At 40.2% G+C, this 21,888-nt stretch overlaps 2 protein-coding genes across 5 annotated transcripts in view; both read left to right on the plus strand.

Annotated features, from left to right (window-relative positions):
* The window catches only part of LOC137632505 (bromodomain-containing protein 7-like), a 67,661-nt gene extending 52,152 nt beyond the window's left edge, over nt 1-15,509 (plus strand). For 3 of the 4 annotated variants that reach the window (XM_068364467.1, XM_068364468.1, XM_068364469.1), the window contains exons 11-17: nt 5,514-5,697; nt 6,690-6,825; nt 8,457-8,621; nt 8,827-8,939; nt 11,444-11,602; nt 13,113-13,249; nt 14,960-15,509. In XM_068364467.1, coding sequence (XP_068220568.1) covers nt 5,514-5,697; nt 6,690-6,825; nt 8,457-8,621; nt 8,827-8,939; nt 11,444-11,602; nt 13,113-13,249; nt 14,960-15,172 — 1,107 coding nt within the window. In that variant the 3' untranslated portion in view covers nt 15,173-15,509. Of the gene's footprint in view, nt 1-5,513; nt 5,698-6,689; nt 6,826-8,456; nt 8,622-8,826; nt 8,940-11,443; nt 11,603-13,112; nt 13,250-14,768; nt 14,872-14,959 lie in introns of all 4 variants that reach the window. The other variant, XM_068364470.1, reaches the window with a different exon arrangement.
* Nucleotides 15,510-16,406: 897 nt separating this feature from the next.
* The window catches only part of LOC137632506 (phosphatidylinositol N-acetylglucosaminyltransferase subunit H-like), a 104,681-nt gene continuing 99,199 nt past the window's right edge, over nt 16,407-21,888 (plus strand). The window contains exon 1 of the mRNA XM_068364472.1: nt 16,407-16,444. The gene's annotated coding sequence lies outside the window, so the exon portion shown is untranslated. The remainder of the gene's footprint in view (nt 16,445-21,888) is intronic.

Consider the following 21,888-nt stretch of genomic DNA (forward strand, 5'->3'; position numbering starts at 1 on the left):
GCTCCCTAAAACGCCAGGTAGGTCCCCAATGCGGATGGAAGAGGGGCTGGAAACCTCGTTCCATAGTGTAGGACGCCAAACCTCTTTTCCAGCTCCTCTGACGGCGGTTCTAGAAACCTTCCTACAACCCTCGACCTCTGGTACGCAGCAAGTCGCGAAGCCCTCTGTAGCCCCCGCTTCTGCCCGTCGTGCGGGTGGTATAGTTTCGTCGGGCTCTTCGGATGGTGGGGCTTCGTTCTCTTCAGAAGAGGAAACGAGGAGGAGACATGGGCGACGGAGGGAGCGGTCCAGGAGCAGGTGTTCCCGCTCAAGATCCCTTTCGAGGTTCAGTAGGAGACGGTCCCGCTCTCCACGGAGGAAGTACAGGAGGAGTAGGTCCCCCGATGGTGATTGGGTCTTCGTTCCCCATAAGTCTGAATTGCAGCGTTCCCCGGACCGGCAGTCCAGGGATTTCTCGCCACGAAGGCCATCCTCCAGACGTAGATATGACCCTCGCAGGGAGAAATGCGAGAAGGCCGCTTCAGGCAGGCGTAAGGCCGCGAAGCTTCCGGTTCACCCCGCCCAGCGGGGGGAACCGTGCTTCCTTACGGGCAGCCTGGCCGAATCAGAAAAGCTGGTTCGGCCCTCGGACTTAGAGGAACGGTTCCCTCCGTAGGGTCAGCCCACGGGATCCGCGTCCTCGTCCCCCGAGAGAGAATACACAAATGGTAGTCCTCGCCGGCACGGCGATGCCAGTTCTGACCCCCGAACCTGGTGCGGAGGCTTCCGCCGGGGAAGACCGGTACCACCGCAGGGGAGTGCCTGTTGTTCTAGAACCGAAGCGCCCGGTGGGAGTTCCCGGTGACCCGGCTCCTCGGGATCAGGCGGAAGGTACTGCTGACGGTAGAGAAGGTTCCCCGACCGAGGACTCGGGCACTACCAAAGTCACCCACAGGTTGGCTGTCCGTCTCATTGGAAGGCGTCCTCGAACGTTGCTGCTGGATCTGGCACAGGAAAACAAAACACGGGGAGCTGTGCGTATCCCAGGCCTCAACCGGTAAGGAGGCCCCCCTACAAGAGATCAGCATCAGACGGCCCCTCTACTTCTCAGGCCCCGCCTAACCTGATGAGGAGAGAAGCCCCTTCTTCCTCGTGGGCTTCAGCGCCACAGCCCCCCCGTAGAGGAGCTCCAGCAGCGTCTGCCTCGTTTAGAACAGGCTATTCTGCCTCCAGGAGAGGCCGTTCAGGCCGCTCCTCCAGGAGGAGGTAGGGTGAGAGGCCCCCTACTCCTGCCCAAGCCTCAGGTTGGGGGATGCCTCAGACTACATTGGCAAGCATGGAAGGCTCACGGAGCAGAGCCCTGGACAGTATCCGTACTGAAGGAGGGGTACAGGCTACCGTTCTTAACGGAACCCCCACCTTTAATTCCGGCCAGCCTGTCGGAGTGGCTGGCACCCAAGGACCCGTTGAAGAGGGCGGCCCTTCAAGAAGAGGTGTCCACGATGTTGGAGAAGGGCGCCATGGAGGAAGTCCTGCGCCCAGGGCCAGGTTTCCACAGCCGCCTGTTCCTGGTAGAAAAGGCGACGGGGGGGTGGAGACCAGTGATAGACCTGTCAGCTCTCAACAAGTTTGTGCGAAAGACAGATTTCAAAATGGATACTCCGAAGTCGGTCTTGCTGTCCTTGAGGGAGAAAGACTACATGATGACCATAGACCTCAAGGACGCATACTTCCAAATCCCGGTCCATCCCTCAAGTCGAAAGTTTCTCCGGGTGAAATGGGGTACCCAGATCCTGCAATTCAAGACCCTCTGCATCTGGTTGTCGACAGCTCCCCAGGTATTCACGAGAGTCTTCATGACAGTCTCGGTGTGGGCTCACGAGCGGGGCATTCGCCTCATCCGGTACCTGGACGACTGGTTGCTTCTTTCCTCCTCAGAGGACGTTTTGAAGGAGCAGGGTATAAAACTTCTCCAGTTTTGCAAGGGTCTGGGTATCATGATCAACCCAGAAAAATCGAACCTATCTCCCTCCACCAGAATGACTTATTTGGGGATGACACTGGATTCCCTACTAGTGAAATCTTTTCCGTCAGAGGAGCGGGTAAGCAATCTTATGAAGATCCTTCTCCTTTTTCTGTCGGGGCAACTCAGGAGGGCGAAGGACTGGCAAAGGCTGATAGGTCATCTGGTGTCGTTGGAGAAACTGGTTCCCCAGGGGAGACTCAGACTCAGGGCCGTCCAGTGGAACCTGAAGAACTTCTGGAACCAACTGGACTCGCCCCAGAAATTAATTCCAGTCCTGCCAAACACAATACCCTCCCTGGAATGGTGGCATTGCCAGTCGAACTCGCTCAAGGGGATGCCCTTCGCGACCGAACCACCCGAGTTGCTCCTATTCACAGACGCCTCCAACCAGGGATGGGGAGCCCATCTCCTCAACGGGACGGCGAGAGGAACCTGGATGGACGGGGAGAAAGGCCTACACATCAATGTCCTAGAGTTGAAGGCAGTCCAGAAAGCTTGTCTGCACTTCATCGATCTACTAAGGGGAAACACTGTGGCGTTGATGTGCGACAACGCCACAGTGGTAGCGTACATAAAGAAGCAAGGAGGCCTAAAATCAAAGGAGTTGTGCGATTTCGCCCTAGAGATTCTAGATTGGGCGGAAGCGAACCAGATAGTGTTATTGGCAAGGTTCATCCCCGGGAAAAAGAACGTCCTAGCCGACGGTCTCAGCAGGATGGGTCAGTTAGTAGGAACAGAATGGTCCCTCCTCCCAGAAGTAGCCAGGCTCATCATTCAATGGTGGGGTTCCCCGGTGATGGAACTCTTTGCAACCAAGCTGAACGCACAACTCCCCGTGTATTGTTCTCCTGTCCCGGACCCAAAGGCAGCCTTGGAGGATGCCTTTCAGCACAAGTGGGACAACCTAGACGTGTACGCTTTTCCCCCTTCACGTTGATCAGGCAAGTGCTCAACAGAGTAAGGGCTGCCCGAAACTTAAGGATGACTTTGGTAGCGCCCTGGTGGCCGGAGAGAGGGTGGTTCGCAGACCTAAAAGACCTGACAAACCATCCTCCGTGGCCACTCCCCGACAGGCCAGATCTTCTACAACAGCCACACTTTCTCAGGTTCCACGACAACCTACAGTCTCTACGCCTTCACACCTGGAGACTATCGAGCGCCTCCTGAGGAAGGAAGGATATTCGTCAGGAACGGCTAAGAGGATGTCGCGATACCTGAGAAGGTCTACCAAGCGAAGTGGGCCTCTTTCACGAAGTGGTGCGCTTCGAAGCGCATAAAACCCCTCAAAGCCTCAGTCCCAGATATCGCAGACTTTCTAGTATATCTCAGAGACGAGATAGGGATGTCAATCCCAGCTATAAAAGGAGTACGAGCAGCCTTTGGTCAAGTCTTCCTTCTGAAGGGCATCGACCTGGGCTCCTCTAGACACATCTCTATGCTTGTCAGGAGTTTTGAACAGTCCTGCCCCCCTCAAACTGTTAGGGTGCCTCAGTGGGACTTAGCCCCCCGTTCGAACCAATGAAGGATATTGTTGACAGCGATCTCACTCTCAAGACAGTCTTTTTGTTGGCCTTGGCCTCTGCGAAAAGGGTAGGTGAGATCCAGGGGCTGTCTTATGACGTCTCTCATTCGAAGGGGTGGAAAGAGATCTCTTTCAAGTTCGTCCCTTCGTTCGTGGCGAAAACCCAGAACTCAGCAGTCTGGGATCCTAAATTCAAGGGGTTCTCTCTGCCAGCTATTCCTAGGACTGGGAATCCTGAAGATTTGGGGTTATGCCCTGTCCGTGCCATTAGAAAATACCTTGAGAGGACTGCACATCTCCAGCCAGGCATCAAGAGCCTTTTCGTCTCCACAGGTATTACAAAGAAACAGGTATCGAAGAATACCATATCCTTTTGGTTGAGACAAGTTATTGCCAGGGCCTACAAGGAGGAGGGACTAGCCTTGCCAGGTACTCCCAAGCCCCATGACATCAGAGGTCTGAGCACTTCCTTAGCCTTTGAGAAGAACATGGCAGTGGGCCAGATCCTTCGGGCGGGCACCTGGTCGAACCAGTCGACCTTTACTGCCCATTACCTTAAGGATTACTCAAGAAGGTCCTTAGATGGGTTCTCCATTGGGACAGTCATCTCCGCGCTCCAAGTGATTTAACGGTGAAGCCCCAGGCACAATCGTGGATAGCAAAACCAGGAGACACAGGTTCGTTCCTTTTCACCCTAATCCCCGTTTCCTATCCCTATCGGAGATAACCACACTTATGTAACCAATGAAGAACACGTCTCTGCAACTTTGTTACTGGACTCAACATCAGAAGATTTTTCAAAGGGTGAGTACTTAGACACTAACATGAGCTCTTTGTGTAGTTTACCCTACCGTCCGTTTCTCAGTTTTTTAGAACCTAGTTCATATATAGGCTTCTTGGCGTCCGCTTTGCTGGGTCTGAAGGTCAGGAAGCCACTCCCACCTCCTAAAGTGTAAGTCTCCTAAGAAAGTAGTTCTAGGTAAGTATTTGTGTTGGAACAAATCAAAAATTTTAAGTAATTTTTATTTTTCCTAACATACTTACCGAGAACTACTTTCGGGTAATGGCCCTCCCAACCTTCCCCGAGTGCCTTTCTGCCCTTGCAGGGACTTTTTGCAGCATCCGAGGAACTTACTGACTAACGGGACCCAAGCGGACCTCGACCTAGCTCAAGGCTACCCTCGGGGCACGTTCTCTCACTCCCGGGTTAGCCCTCCATAGAAAACGGGTGTAGGGTATACTACACAAAACTCTGGTCGGTAGAGAGGAGATTACAGGTAACTCCTAAGAAAGTAGTTCTCGGTAAGTATGTTAGGAAAAATAAAAGTTACTTAAAATTTTTGATTTTATTTCCTTTTTATTCTCATTTAAAAATCACTTGTACTATATAGCTTCATGGGTGCAGATGTCAGTTTTTATTGATTTCTTTGCCACAAAGTTAAGTCAATAAAAAGCCCATTTAAATAACAGCCACCTTTATTCAGAAGTGGAATGCAACATGAAAAGGGTGTATTATAGCATCCTAAATTGCCTTCAAGGTCATGTTCTTTGTGAAATCTTAATTTTTACAAAAACTCATTCGGGAGAATACAAAACTACTTATAGTATATGCTGAACTTGTTCAAATAATGTATTCCTTCATTATCATTTTACATGAGTTTTATTCTTTAATGTATTCTCTTATGACTTGGGTACTTTCCTAAGGAATTTCATGTTTTTCTAGTCATCTCATAGACTTTTCTTATTGATACTACATTTATATATTTGGTACTACTTTGTTGGCTCCTCTTGTCTTCTTATTACAATTCCTAAATCTAAATGACTTTTAGATTATATCTAATTCATAACTTACAGACACCACATTTCTCAGTAACCTCTTCATCTATGATAATAAAAAGGAAAAACTGAAGTTGTATAGTTGTTGTATTGAATCATAATATGTCAACATTTGGTCATTGAATAATAAACTTCAAACACCATTTCCAGCTTGGTTTCTTAAGACAGCGAGGAGATGGCACCACAACATTAAGCTTCCTAACAGGGTGTGAAGGAAATGATCCAACTTTAAAAGAAAAACCAATTAGTTTGGGATTACTGACTGGAAAGCTGACACAAGGTTCAGCTATGCTTCATAACTATCGGGATGATAAGAGAAGTTTGGCGAAGCCAGGTGTGTATTTCTTTATAAATTAAAACTTTGTTTCAAAGAAATGTGTTCTAAAGTAACATTGTGGTATACTCTCTGAGATTGTGATATAAGCCCCTTACTTTGTGTGTTGATGGATCATCGAGTAATTTGTTGAGTGCTTGAAGTAGGACTTTTCATACATATACATACATATACCAAAGGCACTTCCCCCAATTTTGGGGGGTAGCCGACATCAACAAGAAACAAAACAAAAAAGGGGACCTCTACTCTCTACGTTCCTCCAGCCTAACCAGGGACTCAGCCGAGTTCAGCTGGTACTGCTAGGGTGCCACAGCCCAACCTCCCACATTTTCATGTTCTATGTTATTGTAGTGTGGTAATCTCTCTCCCTATTGCTATTCACCTATCACTCCCTCTGTACATTGCAGATTTATAAATATCTATGTAAATCTAGATCACTGGTTTTTGAGGGTAGATGAGTTTAATATTTTTCTTGTTTTAGTTATTTTTTTTTAAAGAATAGTCATTTTTAGGCTTATAAAAGCATAGATTAATAGATAATAAAAAATATGAAAAGTTATAAAAATAAGTAAAATAAATATATCATAGATTTCTGTATCTACTTTGTGATTTTTAAGCTATTGCTCGGGCTTGCAACGTAATATCTGCGATTACCAAGAATTACTGTAATTTACTTTACTTGCATCTTGAATAACCCCAAGAGTCACTATATTTGATGTTATTGATTATTTAAAGTATACAAGTGTATATGGAAATCTTATACCTATGTAAATTGTGTGACATGTATCAGAATGCTCTAAAATTTCAGAGAATATTAGCTTCCTTCTAAACTGTAGTAATTTTGCATTATTAATTATATCTTAATGTACTGTTTTATATCTTACTCTCTTATAAGTGTTTTAAACTTACATCAGAATTTTTGGTTTTCTAAGATTTCCCAGTTCGGTTATCCACAATTAAAGTTTTGTAACAACTATATCTTTTCTTTATAGTGAAACCACTCTACTATGGATCGTATGCATCGTTTTGTCCATCTTATGATTCTACATTTGCTAACTTGACAAAGGAGGAGAGTGAAATGGTTTATGCAACATATGGTAATGAAACTGCCGTACAGTATGCGGAAAGGTAAGAAAAACTCATATCTTTTGTCTTTCTATTTTTGCAAGAATGATATGTTTATGTAGTGTTAGCATTGAAAAGCATTTCAAAGAATAATGCCATTACTATCTATAGCTATTGGTTTCATTGATTGATCTTAATTGAAAGCTTTCATGAGTTATTTTACTCTGAGCTTCCCATTTATGTCTAAATAACTTATCAGTTAATAAGTATGACTTATTATAAGGTTAACCAAATTATGCTATTAGGTTATTGGAATATTCTTGAAATGTTAGTGCCCAAATGAAGTCTTATAAGGCTTTGCATCAGTAAGCTAAATTTTCTTTTCAATTATTGAATATGTTTTGTAAATATTTTATTGCATATATAAATTTTTCCCTTCACATATATACCTTTCCTGCATCATCCCCCACCCCCATCAACTTTTCTACCTGTTTTTTTATTTGCGGTCATCATAGGATTGACATTTACATAATTTCTTTTCTGGGTCGACCTGTGGCGCCCGGTGAAAAGAGTCCTTCTTGTATATCTTTTCTGATAAAACCTTCCAATTATACCAGAGAAAGATAAAAGCATGGAATGCTGAGGTTACAACCCTCGCGTGAGCACCTTTTGGGTGTCGCGAGGGTTGTAACCTCAGCATTCCATGCTTTTATCTTTCTCTGGTATAATTGGAAGGTTTTATCAGAAAAGATATACAAGAAGGACTCTTTTCACCGGGCGCCACAGGTCTCTCCCCAGAAATAGATTTTTCCTTCGTCAAAATTCCTTTTTTAAGTGCCTATTCATCATTTTTAACATATCAAAATGTAATGTTTGTAGTAGAAAAAGAGATAGCCTGAGAGCTACAAACATTTCTCCTATGTCCTTTGGGTCAGCTCTATATCCGAAGTATCTTTTGAATTTGTTGTTTCTGTTGTGAATCCTTCTTGATTGCGCTGTAATCGGTAAATCACTGCTAAAATCACATCCCACATAATATGCAGTACCAGCTGAACTCGGCTGAGTCCCTGGTTAGGTTGGAGGAACGTAGAGAGTAGAGGTCCCCTTTTTTGTTTTGTTTCTTGTTGTTGTCGGCTACCCCCCAAAATTGGGGGAAGTGCCTTTGGTATATGTATGTGATTGTTTTAATTTAGCGAGCACACCAATTGTGTTATGTAATTTTACATCAATTCAGACATTTTGCATCTGAACTCACTAAACTAAATGGTATCTGGCTAAACAGTTTACGCACATAAATTATATTTTGTAATATTGCATCAATTTAGACATGTTTTACATGTGAACCCTCTAAACCAAATTGTATCAGTCTGAAGACAGTTTACTATTAAATTTGTGTACCAACAAAAGCTTAGCGTGATTGGTAACTATTTTAATGTATATTTTTATGTAGACTCCAAGCACCCGGACAGTTTGTTATTGCAATATTTTTCCTATTGTCATTATTGTCAATAGTACTGTACAGTTACATTTTATGTTAATTTTTAATCTTCATTCTTTCAAGGGATGTATTACGTCCTTCAGATTAGTTTCTAATTTTTCCTTTTTGTAAAAGACTTCGGATAGCTGATATAGCCAACTCTACTGTATTTGGATTTTTACAAAAAACTAATTAGTTGATGTTTCTTCCTTTACAGTATTTGTGATTTCTCACAAGATTGTGATATGGCCATGCATTTGGTTGATCAGCTCTTGAATTTATTGACGCATCAGCAACATTCACGAACAAAGAGTGTCATTGAAGAAAGACGGAAGATGCAGGAAGAAGAAGAGCGAATCAATTCACTTTTATATCCATCCATGTAAGTATATGTGCTGTAATAATTTGAACTTGATTTTTAATATTTTATAATCAGCAGTGTTCCATTTCTAGGGTAAAGTGAAAGGATTCTTTTGTTAGCAATATTATATAAATAAAACATGATTAACCAGCTGTTTTATAATTAAAGGTGTTAATCTTAGTCATTGATGCTAATGTCACTGGATAATCTTTCGTTTACTTTCCAGAGATACATCTGCTTCAGGAAATGCAACTGAACAAAAGAAGAATCCAATTAACTTCTGCACTTTAAAGTCATTGACTGACATTGGAATTGATACAGGATTTTTGAATTACTTTGGTATGTCTAGATTTGATTTTACTTTAGTAATTATAGATATTTCAGTTGAGTACTGTAAATCCTCATATATGAACCTCAAAGTTTTGGATTACTTTTATGAACCTTCTCTGATGTTCATATTGCTGCTTCTTCAATATAGACATTTACCCCTAAAATTTGTAAAAAAGAAAACATCTTTCCTTTTCGTAGACACACACCTCTTGTTAAGTAATGCGAGACACAGGCAGTTATTGGCAATAAGTGCAGCACCAGGGTATCTTCGTTTTTCAGTTTCTCTTGCATCAGTTCATTCTTGACATACACTATTCCAGATTGTGATAAGTTTTATTGCATTTTAATTTCTCTTCCCCTAGATTTGTTAGGTATTACTACACAGGGATAGTACTGTGACTTAAATTACCATTGTGAGGAATACAGTTTCCTCACTGTTCCCCACAGGGAAAGTATGTTTGAAGTTCGAGTGCTAATGAAACCTGCTTCAGTTCAAGTGGATATCCAGAGGAGACTAGGCTAGTTGTTTATAGCTGTGATTATGATTATAACATGTCAGCACCGTTCTTTAATTCAAAGTATACAGCCAACTTTTGATAGTGATGAGGTTCAAAGCTCTTAACTTATCTTCCTTTGCTTAATCTTCGAAGACCAGTGAGTCTTCACTTGTAGGTAGTAATCCTGATCTTACCTACACGGAATCTAACCCTAATCTAACTTCCTAAGTCGTGTGTAGTGGTGTTAGTGTTTATTTACTTCAAATCCTTCTGCTGCTAAACCTTTGGATTCCCGTATTTCTTGTCTCTATTTTAGACAATTAGATTGCGAGGTAGAAATCTGAGTTGGTAGTTTGGCTCCTAATATCACCCCACTCCCTAATGTAAGCACTTTTAAGCAACCTCGTGGGTGTTTATTTTCTTAGCTCTTTGTTGTTGTTGCCAATGTTTCAGCTAAAGCTGATCAGTAGTATAATTTTACTTGAGGCAGTGTGTTTCATTTGCTTGTAAGCTCAACCACTAAAGCTTGCCGCACACTGAGCCGGAGCAGAACCGCCGCCGAAGCTTCAGAAAAAATATCTTTCAAAGAATACTGCGTCGGGTTCCGTTCTGTTCTGGCCCAGTGTGCGCAGTCAGGTAAGAATTCATGCTTTCGATTTCTATCGGACGTTTCGGTTCTGTTCGGGCGCGTCCGTTCGGGCTCAGTGTGCAGCAAGCTTAACTCAGCCAGGCTAATGTTAGAGATCTACAGTATATGTAAACACTACTTTTATAACAATTGAATCTTATGATATGATGAAGGCTTAGAGAAAATAGATTATTTTTATTCAGTGAAAGAAATATTGAAAGAAAAAGACCAATGATAGGAAAGAATGAAGTAAACGGAAAATAAAAGAAATCGTCAATACACTTGAGGTGCCGTTGTAAAGGTTTTGTTATGACCATGAACCTGAACAAATGACAGCAGCTCCCGTACCAGTCATAAACAACAGGATAGAAGTACGTGTTTTGGTTCATCCTACTTTACATGAAAAAACACTGATCTACTGTATATCCCAAATGCATTGAAATACATACTTTTTAAACCTTACGTAACTTATCGTTGAAAAATTCCCTAATACTGTAACTTGTTTAATGTAAGTTCTGATACTGTTTCATTTCTTGAGTATTTGGGGACAGCTATTTCCAAGACTGAATCTCTCAATTCTCCCTATTTGTTGTGTATGTAGACATCATGTTATCTCAATTACAAAGAAAGGCTGGTTATTCTAATCTCATCTAGTTTAGTTTTTAAGCCTTATATAAGATTAATCAGTTACCTGATCTTGTTTATCATGTTAAAGAATTTTAATTTCTTGCTTTGAGGCCATCATGCTGTGGGAATTCTTATGCTGATGGGGAGTTTCGATCAGTCTTGTTGCTATGAGAACTCAGATCATCTGCTTGGGGTAAAACTAGAGACTTTGCAAACCATTGCCTCAGGCATCAGATGAGAACTGCATTGTGAACACACAGCAAAGGGTTTCTTTTCACCTTCGTTCCAGAATTTAGAGAACCCAGAATCCTTCTGTTGTTGATGTCAGGTTTGAGTCTTTCTACTTCTCCTTCCTTACTGGTTTAGCTTTTGATCTCTTTAAATTAAAGCTCTCTTGATGGACCTTGATGCTTATGGAGGTGTAGACCTAAATGGTATTTTTCATTTGTTTTTTAGCACTAGGAGAATTGGTAATGTTACTCCACTATGTACTGTAAATTTGTTTGTAGTAGCTCATGTCCAACTGATTACTGCCCAATTTCCATAACTCCCATATTATCTAAAGATTTTGAATGGCATTTGGCAGAACAGGCTTTCGTAAAGGCGTTGGAGCATGTAACGCCCTTCTTACACTCTCTTATGCTGTATAGAAATCCCTGAATACTGTACTGTTTTAGTGATGCTTTTAACTAGAGTTATTTTGAGAAGAATGAAGTTTTGTACTTGATAAGTATGGTATTTTTAATGTATTTCCTTTGCAGAGGATCGCCAGAAACGAGAAACCATGATCAACTCTCAATTAGAAGAAAATGCTAATCTTTTAGAAAGTCTTGCGAAAGAGCAGAAGGATCGCCTCTCACGACCCTTGCCTACTAACCTCAGCAACATTGCGCAGCCGTCAACCCAAGAGTTGAAGCTTGGTTAGTAAAGAGTTTTAAAAGATCTTTTGATTTTTTATTCTTTTAAAGTAACTAAATTAAATTAATATATACATGCAATATTTTATTTTGGTTTGTGTTTACTGATAATGTGTGCTTTCCAATGTTGTGTTCCTAATATAGTCGAACTGTTGCCTTCAATAGCCTTTTTGCTTTATTTTGAAGAGGATTACAAAGTTCATATTTAGCAAAAGTTGTAAAGTTCTTACTACCTTAGTTGGTGAGAAACTCCACGGTAGGTCGTTACTTCATATCCCACCTGCCGTATTCAAGTTTACCTTTATTCTAAGTTTTTTATATCCCCATATGTTTATTTCTTTTGACTTTACTCATTCTTCAGATGTTCATTATTTGTTTCTTTTTCTCTTTTGTTATACCTTTTTCATATAATGCTTTCTTTCAGCTTTTTGTATTCCATTTGTTGGAAATAGTTATATTTAAGTGTATTTTGATCAAAGGCACTTCCCCCAAAGGACGTACTGGTACGTTTCACAAAAGCCATCCCTTTACCCCCATGGACGTACCGGTACGTCCTTGCAAAAAAATGCTATAAAAATCATTTTTTTCATATTTTTGATAATTTTTTGAGAAAATTCAGACATTTTCCAAGAGAATGAGACCAACCTGACCTCTCTATGACAAAAAATAAGGCTGTTAGAGCAATTTAAAAGAAATATACAGCAAAATGTGCTGGGGAAAAAAGTAACCCCTTGGGGGTTAAGGGTTGGAAATTTCCAAAAAGCCTGGGGGTAAAAGGGTTAAACAAAGAAGGATTTCTTTGTTAATGCTGATAAGAAATACACTTTACATTACAGTAGTGATCATTCACCCATAAGGATTATTATTATTATTGTTATTATTACAAAATCAAACCAAACTGCTAAATAAGGCTTCGGAGAAATAAATGTACCTCTCTAAGTACATATTTTTACCCAGTTGTTCCTTAGTTGCAAAGTGATAGTCACTAAAAATGGTATGGTGTCTTGTATATAAGGCAAACTTTATTCAGTAGATGATAATTAAAATCATAGGACATTAGTTCATAAGTGTTTTATTCTCTCATTTCTCTTGTTATTTCCAAACGTGAATTTATATTATAGACCATAATTTGTGTGTACTGTATACAGTATACTGTATTGGCTAAAACAAAAAAAGATATTTATGAATGTATTGTTCCAGAGCTCCAGTTGATACATATTACAATAAATGGGTTAGTGTCTGTAACACATCTTGATTTTCAAGTCAGTGCACAAATTGATTTACTGTACAAGCTATTTTATGATTCATCTTCCTGACATCATTTCAAAATTACCAGATAAATAGTTTACCTTTCTTTCTTTAATTGGAATGTTTGGTTTTAATAATATTTATAGGAAAATCAATTTGTTGAATTTTAATGCTCCTGTACTGGGTATTTAAGCAAATTACAGTATGTTTTGTTTTTGTTGTTGTGAGATTTTGAATTAATTTTCCCTTTGTTTTTATTTTGCAGTTGAGAAAGTCACAGAAGGTCTGAAAATGGTGGCAAAGCATGCCAACCCTGGAGCTCTAGCCCCTGTGCCAATCGTTAGAAGGGCAATGGGTATTACTATGCATCCGGTCATGTCAGAGCCTAGTGAACAGATAGAGGTGAGTAGTTTTGATATAGCTTTTATTAATTCTTGATAACATTATTATAGTCATCCAGGATAGTTGTACTGTACTGACATATTTATAGATGCTCTTTGACTTGTAATTGCTTGACTTATAAAAATTTAACTTCACTCTATTGTGAAAGAAATAACCTTGCCTGATAATCAAACCTTACATCATGAAATTATATGTTCATTGGCAAGTGAAATGTATATTTTTTAGATTCTGCAGGAGTATATAATTAGTTGCTACACACATTGTTGTAATCATCCAGATCATAAACACCTATATAGCTTAGCAACATATTGTAAAATGTTTTTTTCCATGTTTAACCAAATTTCCGAATCCATGAGATCTATATACCTGAGTGTCTTCTGAATTTGACTATAAAGAAAAGCGTAAACATTTACTAATGTAGAAATTGAATATTATTAGTGATTTCATATCTTTATTATCCATGTATTCAAAACATACTTCAGGACATGTATAGCATCTGGGTAACTTGTTAGCATAGGTCATGTTTTTGTATTTATATGTAAACTTAGCTGTTCTTATTTATCTCATGAACCAGGTTACGATAGTTGTGTTCAGTGCTCAGTGGAATGGAATTTTTATGTATCTTTCAAGTGTGAATTGGTCTTACTGTAGTTGTATAAAGATTATAGCCTTGTGGTCCTTCAAAGGAAAGTTTTGTCAATTAGTAACTAACCAAATTCACTGTCATATATTATCAAAGTACTTTGGAGACAAAACTTGATTCAATAATGATTGTAGACAAGTTTATTTGGAGAGGCAGGAAGCGTGTATGTTTTGTAAAGAGAATAGATCCGACATGGCATCTGATTATACCCGAGATCTATGGCCCAGAGAATTTATGCTGCACTTGAAAGTAAATACAGTTTTACCATAGAGATACTTTTTGGTACAATTCAGAATCATTAGAGGTGAGCTATCCTCATATTTACCATTTTTATATGTAGACTTAACAGGTCTCCTGTCCAAAGGAAAATATAATCTTCTTTGACTGATGTGTTTGATAATAAGCAGAAAATTGAGGAACATGGTTTGCCTCACTCCTGTTTTCTTCAAGATTAACTAGCCATCTAAGCTTTTCAATCCTGAGAAACTGAGAATCTTTTATGTTATCTTGAAGCATAGGGAGATGTGCTATAGACCCAAAATTGTATTTATCTCATGATTGACTTAAATTTATGGTTCAGCAGTCATTTGTGTTCATTCATTTTTTATTATGTTACCTTGCTGTAAATCTTTAAACTTGTTTGTGCTTAGCATTGAATTTTTGGAATTTATAAATCTAATAATATGGTTTTGCCTATCATTGTGTCAAATTGTATTATGGGGTGAGGCAATTAGAATAAGCAAAAATGGGAACTTTAATTTTGGAATGATAGACTTCGACACAAGCCAACTTCAAGGAGGAAGTCGGGTGAACTCCAGCTGAGTATTGAAGTAATCACATTTATTAAGATTCCATTCATCTCCCTTTCCTGCAAAGAACTCATCATACCAGGATTACTTTGACTGCAGCACAAAGCATAAGGAGTTCTAGGCATTAAATGGTGGAGCAGAGACTTACATTTGCTGGTTGGTCCAAAGAGGTGAGCTATATAGATATACAGAGAGAAAAGATAAAATATAGAAATCATAGATTTTATTTTTAGTCTTTGTTTTTGTCTCATATTCCAGGTTGACATTGAAGGTACATCGTCTCAAGAAGAGGCAACTCCCCCTCCATCCAGCACAAGCAGCACGCAGGGCAGTACAAAAAGTGGGAATTCGGATTTAGAACTACAGTTACGTCATATTCTTAATCAGACAGATGCTACTTCTCCACCTCCAGTTGTGCAGAGCTCAGCTGATATGACTGATAAGAAATTGAAGGAGATTCTAGGCAACTGATAACCGGTTTACCTTATCAACATTACTACTGTCTAGTTTTCTTGTACTGTATTATCATGAGGAAAATATAACTTTTAAAGATAGATAAAATTAGATAATATCAAGAAATATCTGAAGTGTAGCAGTGTCATTGCAAGTGGCGTTTTTATTTTTAACTTAACTCAAAGCTAAATTTTTACTAGGAAAGGTTTGTAAATTCTGTGTAGTACATTTACTGTAGATTTCATTAGAGATGTTACATCTGTGTATGTGGAACAGACCAAGTCATCCTTACTGTAATTTTTTTTATTTTTTCTTACCTTATGTATCAGATATTATGAATATAAGTCAAAGTGAAGGTGTTACTTTTTATTGCGATTTTCCTCTCATCAAAGTTAGGTTTTAAATACAGTTACTTGTGTAGTGATTGTGGGAAATTTTTGTCGTAATGTAGCCAAGGATTATATAGGTGGAAAGGTTAGTTTGTTCAGTCTTGTACTCTTAATTATGTAAGTGCTAATGTAAATAACAACCATGTGTCTGTATTAAACCCAGCAAAAGTGTAAATTAAATTGGAAAGAAACTTGGAAAGTAAAGGAGAAAAATATTGAAGTCAAATCGGAAAGGAAACAATATCTCTAGAGGGGCCTGCCCTTGGTTCTTCCCTCACACTGGGTTCACCGGGAAGAACGCTATGGCTAATCACAACACTGGGGGCTTGCTGCCCTCTCCTCTGCGAAGGAGACGGAGAAGCCGAGGCTTCGTCGGACCGATCACTGACCGACGGTAAAGAAGAAACGCCACTCACTTTTCTGGGGGAACGCTTAGAAGACTTCTTCTTTTTGGTACTGTACCGTACCCACTGTATATCGTCCCAGCTTACGCACTCCGGACACGTGTCCGCAGTGGAGCAAACTTTCCCCCTGCACGTGGAACAAAGGGAATGAGGGTCCACTTCTGGCTTAGAGAGGAAAGCCCCACACGACTTTCCAACACTTGCGAATAACGCACTACGCAAGAAAAACACAAGTCCCCACACTGGAAACACGTGGAATCACAAACGCGCCAAAGGATCGAGAGAGCGAGAGAGTGAGATGTTTCACATCTCACGACCAAGAACTTAAAGGCGATGCTGACCCAGAGAGGCAGTGACCTGCCCTAATCCTGCCCTCAGGGCGCATCCTCTGGCGGCGGGGGTGAAACCTATATAGAGCGGGGTAGGGGGGTAACGGCGGGAAAACCTTGGTCGAGATTGAGAGGTCACCAAGTGACTCCACAGGAAAGTAGTTCTCGGTGAGTATGTTAGGAAAAATAAAAATTGTTTAAAATTTTTGATTAATTTGATGTGTAAAATGCTTTAAAATTTTATGCAAGGGATTTTTTAAACACAAGACTTACCTGGTAGTTATGTAAATAGCTTACGTCCCTGACGTCACGACAGAAAAATTCAAAAACTCGCGCCAATCGCCGATTGGATAGCCAGGTGTACCACCTGTGCGCCCCTAGCGAGGTATCTAGAAACCATCCCATGGATATCCATATTTTCCCTGTCGCCTTAGCGATAACATCAATGGAATTCTTACTCGCTGTAATCTGTATATTACAGTTATTTTTTTGATGTACAATTTACTTTTAGCCTTCGCTGATTGGGTATTGTTTTTACTGAGTGTTAGTGTTTTAAAATAGTGTGCAGACTTTGCACAGGTAGGTTGGGAGTTCTTTCCTCTTACTGTAAACTAACGTAAACACTCTTTGAAACATGGCGGACGTCGTTTCTGCCAAATCTATGACGTCACACTCGTGTGACGTAGCTACATAGTGCTACGTAGTATGTTGATATTCTTTTCTTTGCACTCGTAAAGGAGGGGTACAAGATCCCCTTCCTGAGAATGCCTCCCATGTCGTCGAAACCCTTAGAGTTAACAGCAACCTACTCAGGGAACAAGGCAGCAGCTCTTCAAGAGCAAGTCGACCTAATGCTGTTGAAATCAGCCATAGAAGTGGTAGAGGACACCTCTTCAGAGGGGTTTTACAACAGGGGGACCTGTTCTGGACATCAGTCCCTTGAACAAGTTCGTCAGAAAAGTAAATTTGCCATGGAAACTTCTGCGTCAGTCCTTGCAGGCACCAGACAGGGAGACTGGATGGTGTCATTGGATCTGCAGGACACGTATTTCCACGTCCCGATACACCCCGACCACAGAAAATTTCTAAGATTCGTGTTCCTCAAAACCACATATCAGTTCAAAGCACTCTGGTTTGGACTGAGCACGGCTCCCTACGTTTTTACCCGAGTGGTTGCCAACGTGGCTCACTAGCTACACCTCAAGGGAGTAAGGATATCTATGTACCTGGACGACTGGCTACTCAGAGCAGCATCACAGGAAAAGTGTCCGGAGGCTCTTCAAATTACAATGTCCTTAACGCGACAGTTAGGTCTGATGGTGAACCTGGCCAAATCTCAGTGAACACCCTCACAGAATATCATTTATCTGGGTATGAGAATTCACTCAGCGGTTTTTCGGGCTTTTCCAGCCCTGAAACGCATTCTAGATTGCCTAGCAAAGGTGCGACATTTCCTAGACATACGGTCCTGCTCGTTGAGACAATGGATGAGTCTACTGGGCACCCTCTCATCCATCGAACAGTTCGTTTCCCTGGGGAGACTGCATTTACGGCCTCTTCAATTTCACCTTGTAAAGTTTTGGACGAAAGGTCAAAGTCTAGAAAAGTGGATTCCGATCCCTCTGGGGATCAGTAATCACTTGAGTTGGTGGGACGATGCCAAGAAACTCCAGGAAGGCCTCGAACTGTATCAAAGGAACCCCGACCTAGTGTTGTATTCTGATGCCTCAGACATGGGGTGGGGTGCAACACTCGGGAAGGCCGAGATATCGGGTCTGTGGGTAGAGTCTCAGAGGAAGTGGCACTTAAATATCAAGGAGCTAATGGCCATTCACCTAGCACTCATACACTTTCAGAAAGAAGTCCGAGGGAAACTGGTTCAGATCAATGCAGACAACACCACTGCGTTGGCTTACATAAAAAAGCAGGGAGGTACTCGTTCAGACTCACTTTACGGGGCTGTGAGAGATCTACTACTGTGGGCGAAAGCGAGGGACATAATCCTGATAGCTCGTTTCATAGAAGGGAAGAAGAATGTCAGGGCGGACCTTCTCAGCAGAGAAAGGCAAGTTCTAAGTACAGAGTGGACCCTACATCACGAGGTGTGCACCAGCCTTTGGATGTTGTGGGGTCAACCCTTGATAGACCTCTTCGCTACACAGATGACAAGGAGATTGCCAGTGTATTGCTCTCCAGTTCCAGACCAGGAAGCAGCCGCAGTGGACGCTTTTCTCTTGAACTGGGAGGGTCTAAACGTGTATGCTTTTCCACCTTTCAAGATCCTGGACAGAGTCCTGAAAAAGTTCAGGGAATCGCACAACGTCCATATGACCCCGATAGTTCCCTTTTGGCCCATGAGACTTTGGGTTGCGGAAGTGATGGAGTGGCTGGTAGATACCCCCAGAACATTACCAAGTCGGACCGATCTACTCAAACCATCAGAATCTCCCCGCTCTCAATCTGACTGCTTTTTGACTATCGAAAAGCTGGCAAGAGCGAAAGGCTTTTCAAGGGAGGCTGCACGACTGTCACGAGACCTAGAAGGACATCCACTGTTAGGGTTTACCAATCCAAGTGGGACGTATTTAGAGTATGGTGCAGGACTAACAAACTTTCCTCTACTAGTACCTCTATAGCCCATACAGCAGATTTTTTTTTGTATCTGAGAACAAAAGAGAAGCTGGCGGTGCCTACCATCAAGGGTTACCGCAGCATGCTAGCCTCCGTCTTTCGTCACCGACACATTGACGTGTCGGGTAACAAGGATCTCTCAGATCTCATTAGATCTTTTGAGACCACTAAGAGAAAGGATAATCCAACCCCCTTTTAGAACCTGGATGTAGTCCTGGCCTTTTTGACCTCAAGTAGGTTTGAACCCTTGGACAAGGCATCTTGGAAGGATCTTACCAAAAAGACTCTACTGTATTCCTAGTTGCATTGGCTACAGCCAAAAGAGTTGGAGAGTTACAAGCCATCAGCAAGAAGGTGGGCTTTAATGGCTAAAAACGAGAATCCTTCTCGACCTTGGCCTAGATCTTTTACCATCCCAGGGCTATCCCACTTAGTTGGACGGGAGAAGGAGAGAGGCCTTTGTCCAGTGAGAGCTCTGAAATATTATCTGCACACGTCCAAAAACCTGAGAGGACAAACAGACAACCTCTGGTGCTCAGTTAAGAAGCCCTCTTTGCCTTTATCAAAGAATGCCCTGTATTTTTTCATCAAGGATTTGATCAGGGAAGCTCACAAGAATTGTGAGGAAAAAAGTTTCCCAATCCTTAAGGTGAAACCACATGAGGTTAGAGCTGTTGCAACTTCTATGGCTTACAAGCACAATAAGTCAATGAAGTCAATTCTGGAAGCTACTTTCTGGAGAAGTAAATCAATCTTCGCAGACTGTTACCTCAAGGATGTCCAGACCCAATTTGAGGATTGTTGTTCCCTGGGTCCGTACATTACCTCCGGCATCGTAGTTGGAGAAGGGTCTACTGCCTCTTCCCTATAACCTTTTTAATTATTTACCCTTGACTTTTTCTTGTACTTGTGTTCACAGGTTGTCTGTGAAGGTTGTTACAGCCTTCCACAGTCTGGGATGCAAGTCAAGTTAGGTTTTTATGGTGTGTGTTTTTAATTTAGAGTAGGTGGTCAGAATCGTTATCCATGGCTATGCCAGGTTAGCAAGGGTGGAGGTCTAGCCATGCTAAGGTCAAGGACCTTGTGGCAGCCGCCCAGAGACTTTTACAGCCCCCTGGGTGGATCGCTGAGTCTCTTAAGGAATGCAGGCAAAAATTAGGCAGGATAACTATGAAGCCAGCTTCCTTATCAGGTAAGAACCAGATTATTGGTATTACTAATTGTAGCTATTAATAATTATACAAATTCCTGATGGGATGAGGTTTTCTACTCGCCACTAATGGTATTAATCAGCTATATATATATGTAACTACCAGGGAAGTTACATATTTAAAAATGGTATTTTTATTTTAAAATTGATTTTTAAATATACTTACCTAGTAGTTACATATATAAAAGGGCCCTCCCTCTCTCCCCTCTGAAAACAGGGGCAAGGAATTTCTGAGGAATGTTGGCAGTGGTTCCGGTTACTGTACCTATGAGAGATGGCGCTTATGTATGACCACCTACCCTCCTGGCGGCGATTGCCACAAAATTTGAATTTCTGCCGTGCGCGCGTCAAAACGTGGGATTTTAGCTATGTATATGTAACTAGCAGGTAAGTATATTTAAGAATTAATTTTTTAATAAAAATACCATTATTATTATTATTTAGTATTAGTATTATTATTATTATTATTATTTATTATTTGTTTATTTTTCATCATTTTTATTATTTTATTTTTACTTTTATTATTTTTATTATTTTATTTTTACTTTTATTGTTTTTATTATTTTTATTATTACTTGCTAAACAGATAGGAGGATGCTAGAGTCATCTGCACTCCTGTACAGAACCAGGTAGAATGACCTTCCCACGGAAGAAAAAGAATCAACCAGTTCAGTTCTAAGGGGACTCCTGATTCACCAATCAGAGTCTTCCTATTTAAAGGATGAAAGACTTGTATATATATAGGAGCATTTAGTAAATTTTAAAAGTAATTTATTTTCTTCCTAATATATATATATATATATATATATATATATATATATATATATATATATATATATATATATATGTGTGTGTGTGTGTGTGTATATGTATATATTTATATATATATATATATATATATATATATATATATATATATATATATATATATATATATATATATATATATATATATATATATATATATATATATATATTATGTATATATATATATATATATATATATATATATATATATATATATATATATATATATATATATATATATATATATATATATTATGTATATATATATATATATATATATATATATATATATATATATATATATATATATATATATATATATATATATATATATATAGATTGAATGCAAGAGTTCATGGGAGAAGTACAAGAAGAAGGTCAAGGTTTGGGTGGATGGATAGAGTGAAGAAAGCTCTGGGTGATAGGAGGATAGATGTGGGAGAGGCAAGAGAGCGTGCTAGAAATAAGAATGAATGGTGAGCGACTATGACGTAGTTCCGGTAAGCCTTGCAGCTTCATCTGGTCGCCTTGGATAACCGCGGAGGTAGCAGTGGTAGGGGATTTAATGTTATGAAGCTTCATCTGTGGTGGAAAACAGGGTAGGGTGGGCTGTGGCACCCTAGCAGTACCCTCCGAACTCGGTTGAGTCCCTTGTCAGGCTGGGAGGAACGTAGAGAAGAAAGGTCCCCTTTTTTTTTATTTGTTTGATGTCAGCTAACCCCCAGATTGGGGGAAGTGCCTTGGCATATGTATGTGATATATATACAATATATATATGTATGTATATACTGTATATATATAGATATATGTTTATATATATATATATATATATATATATATATATATATATATATATATATATATATATATATATGTAATGTATATATATATATATATATATATATATGTATATATATATATATATATATATATATATATATATATATATATATATATATATATA

This window comes from Palaemon carinicauda, chromosome 41 (assembly GCF_036898095.1).
Source record: "Palaemon carinicauda isolate YSFRI2023 chromosome 41, ASM3689809v2, whole genome shotgun sequence".
Taxonomy (NCBI): domain Eukaryota; kingdom Metazoa; phylum Arthropoda; class Malacostraca; order Decapoda; family Palaemonidae; genus Palaemon; species Palaemon carinicauda.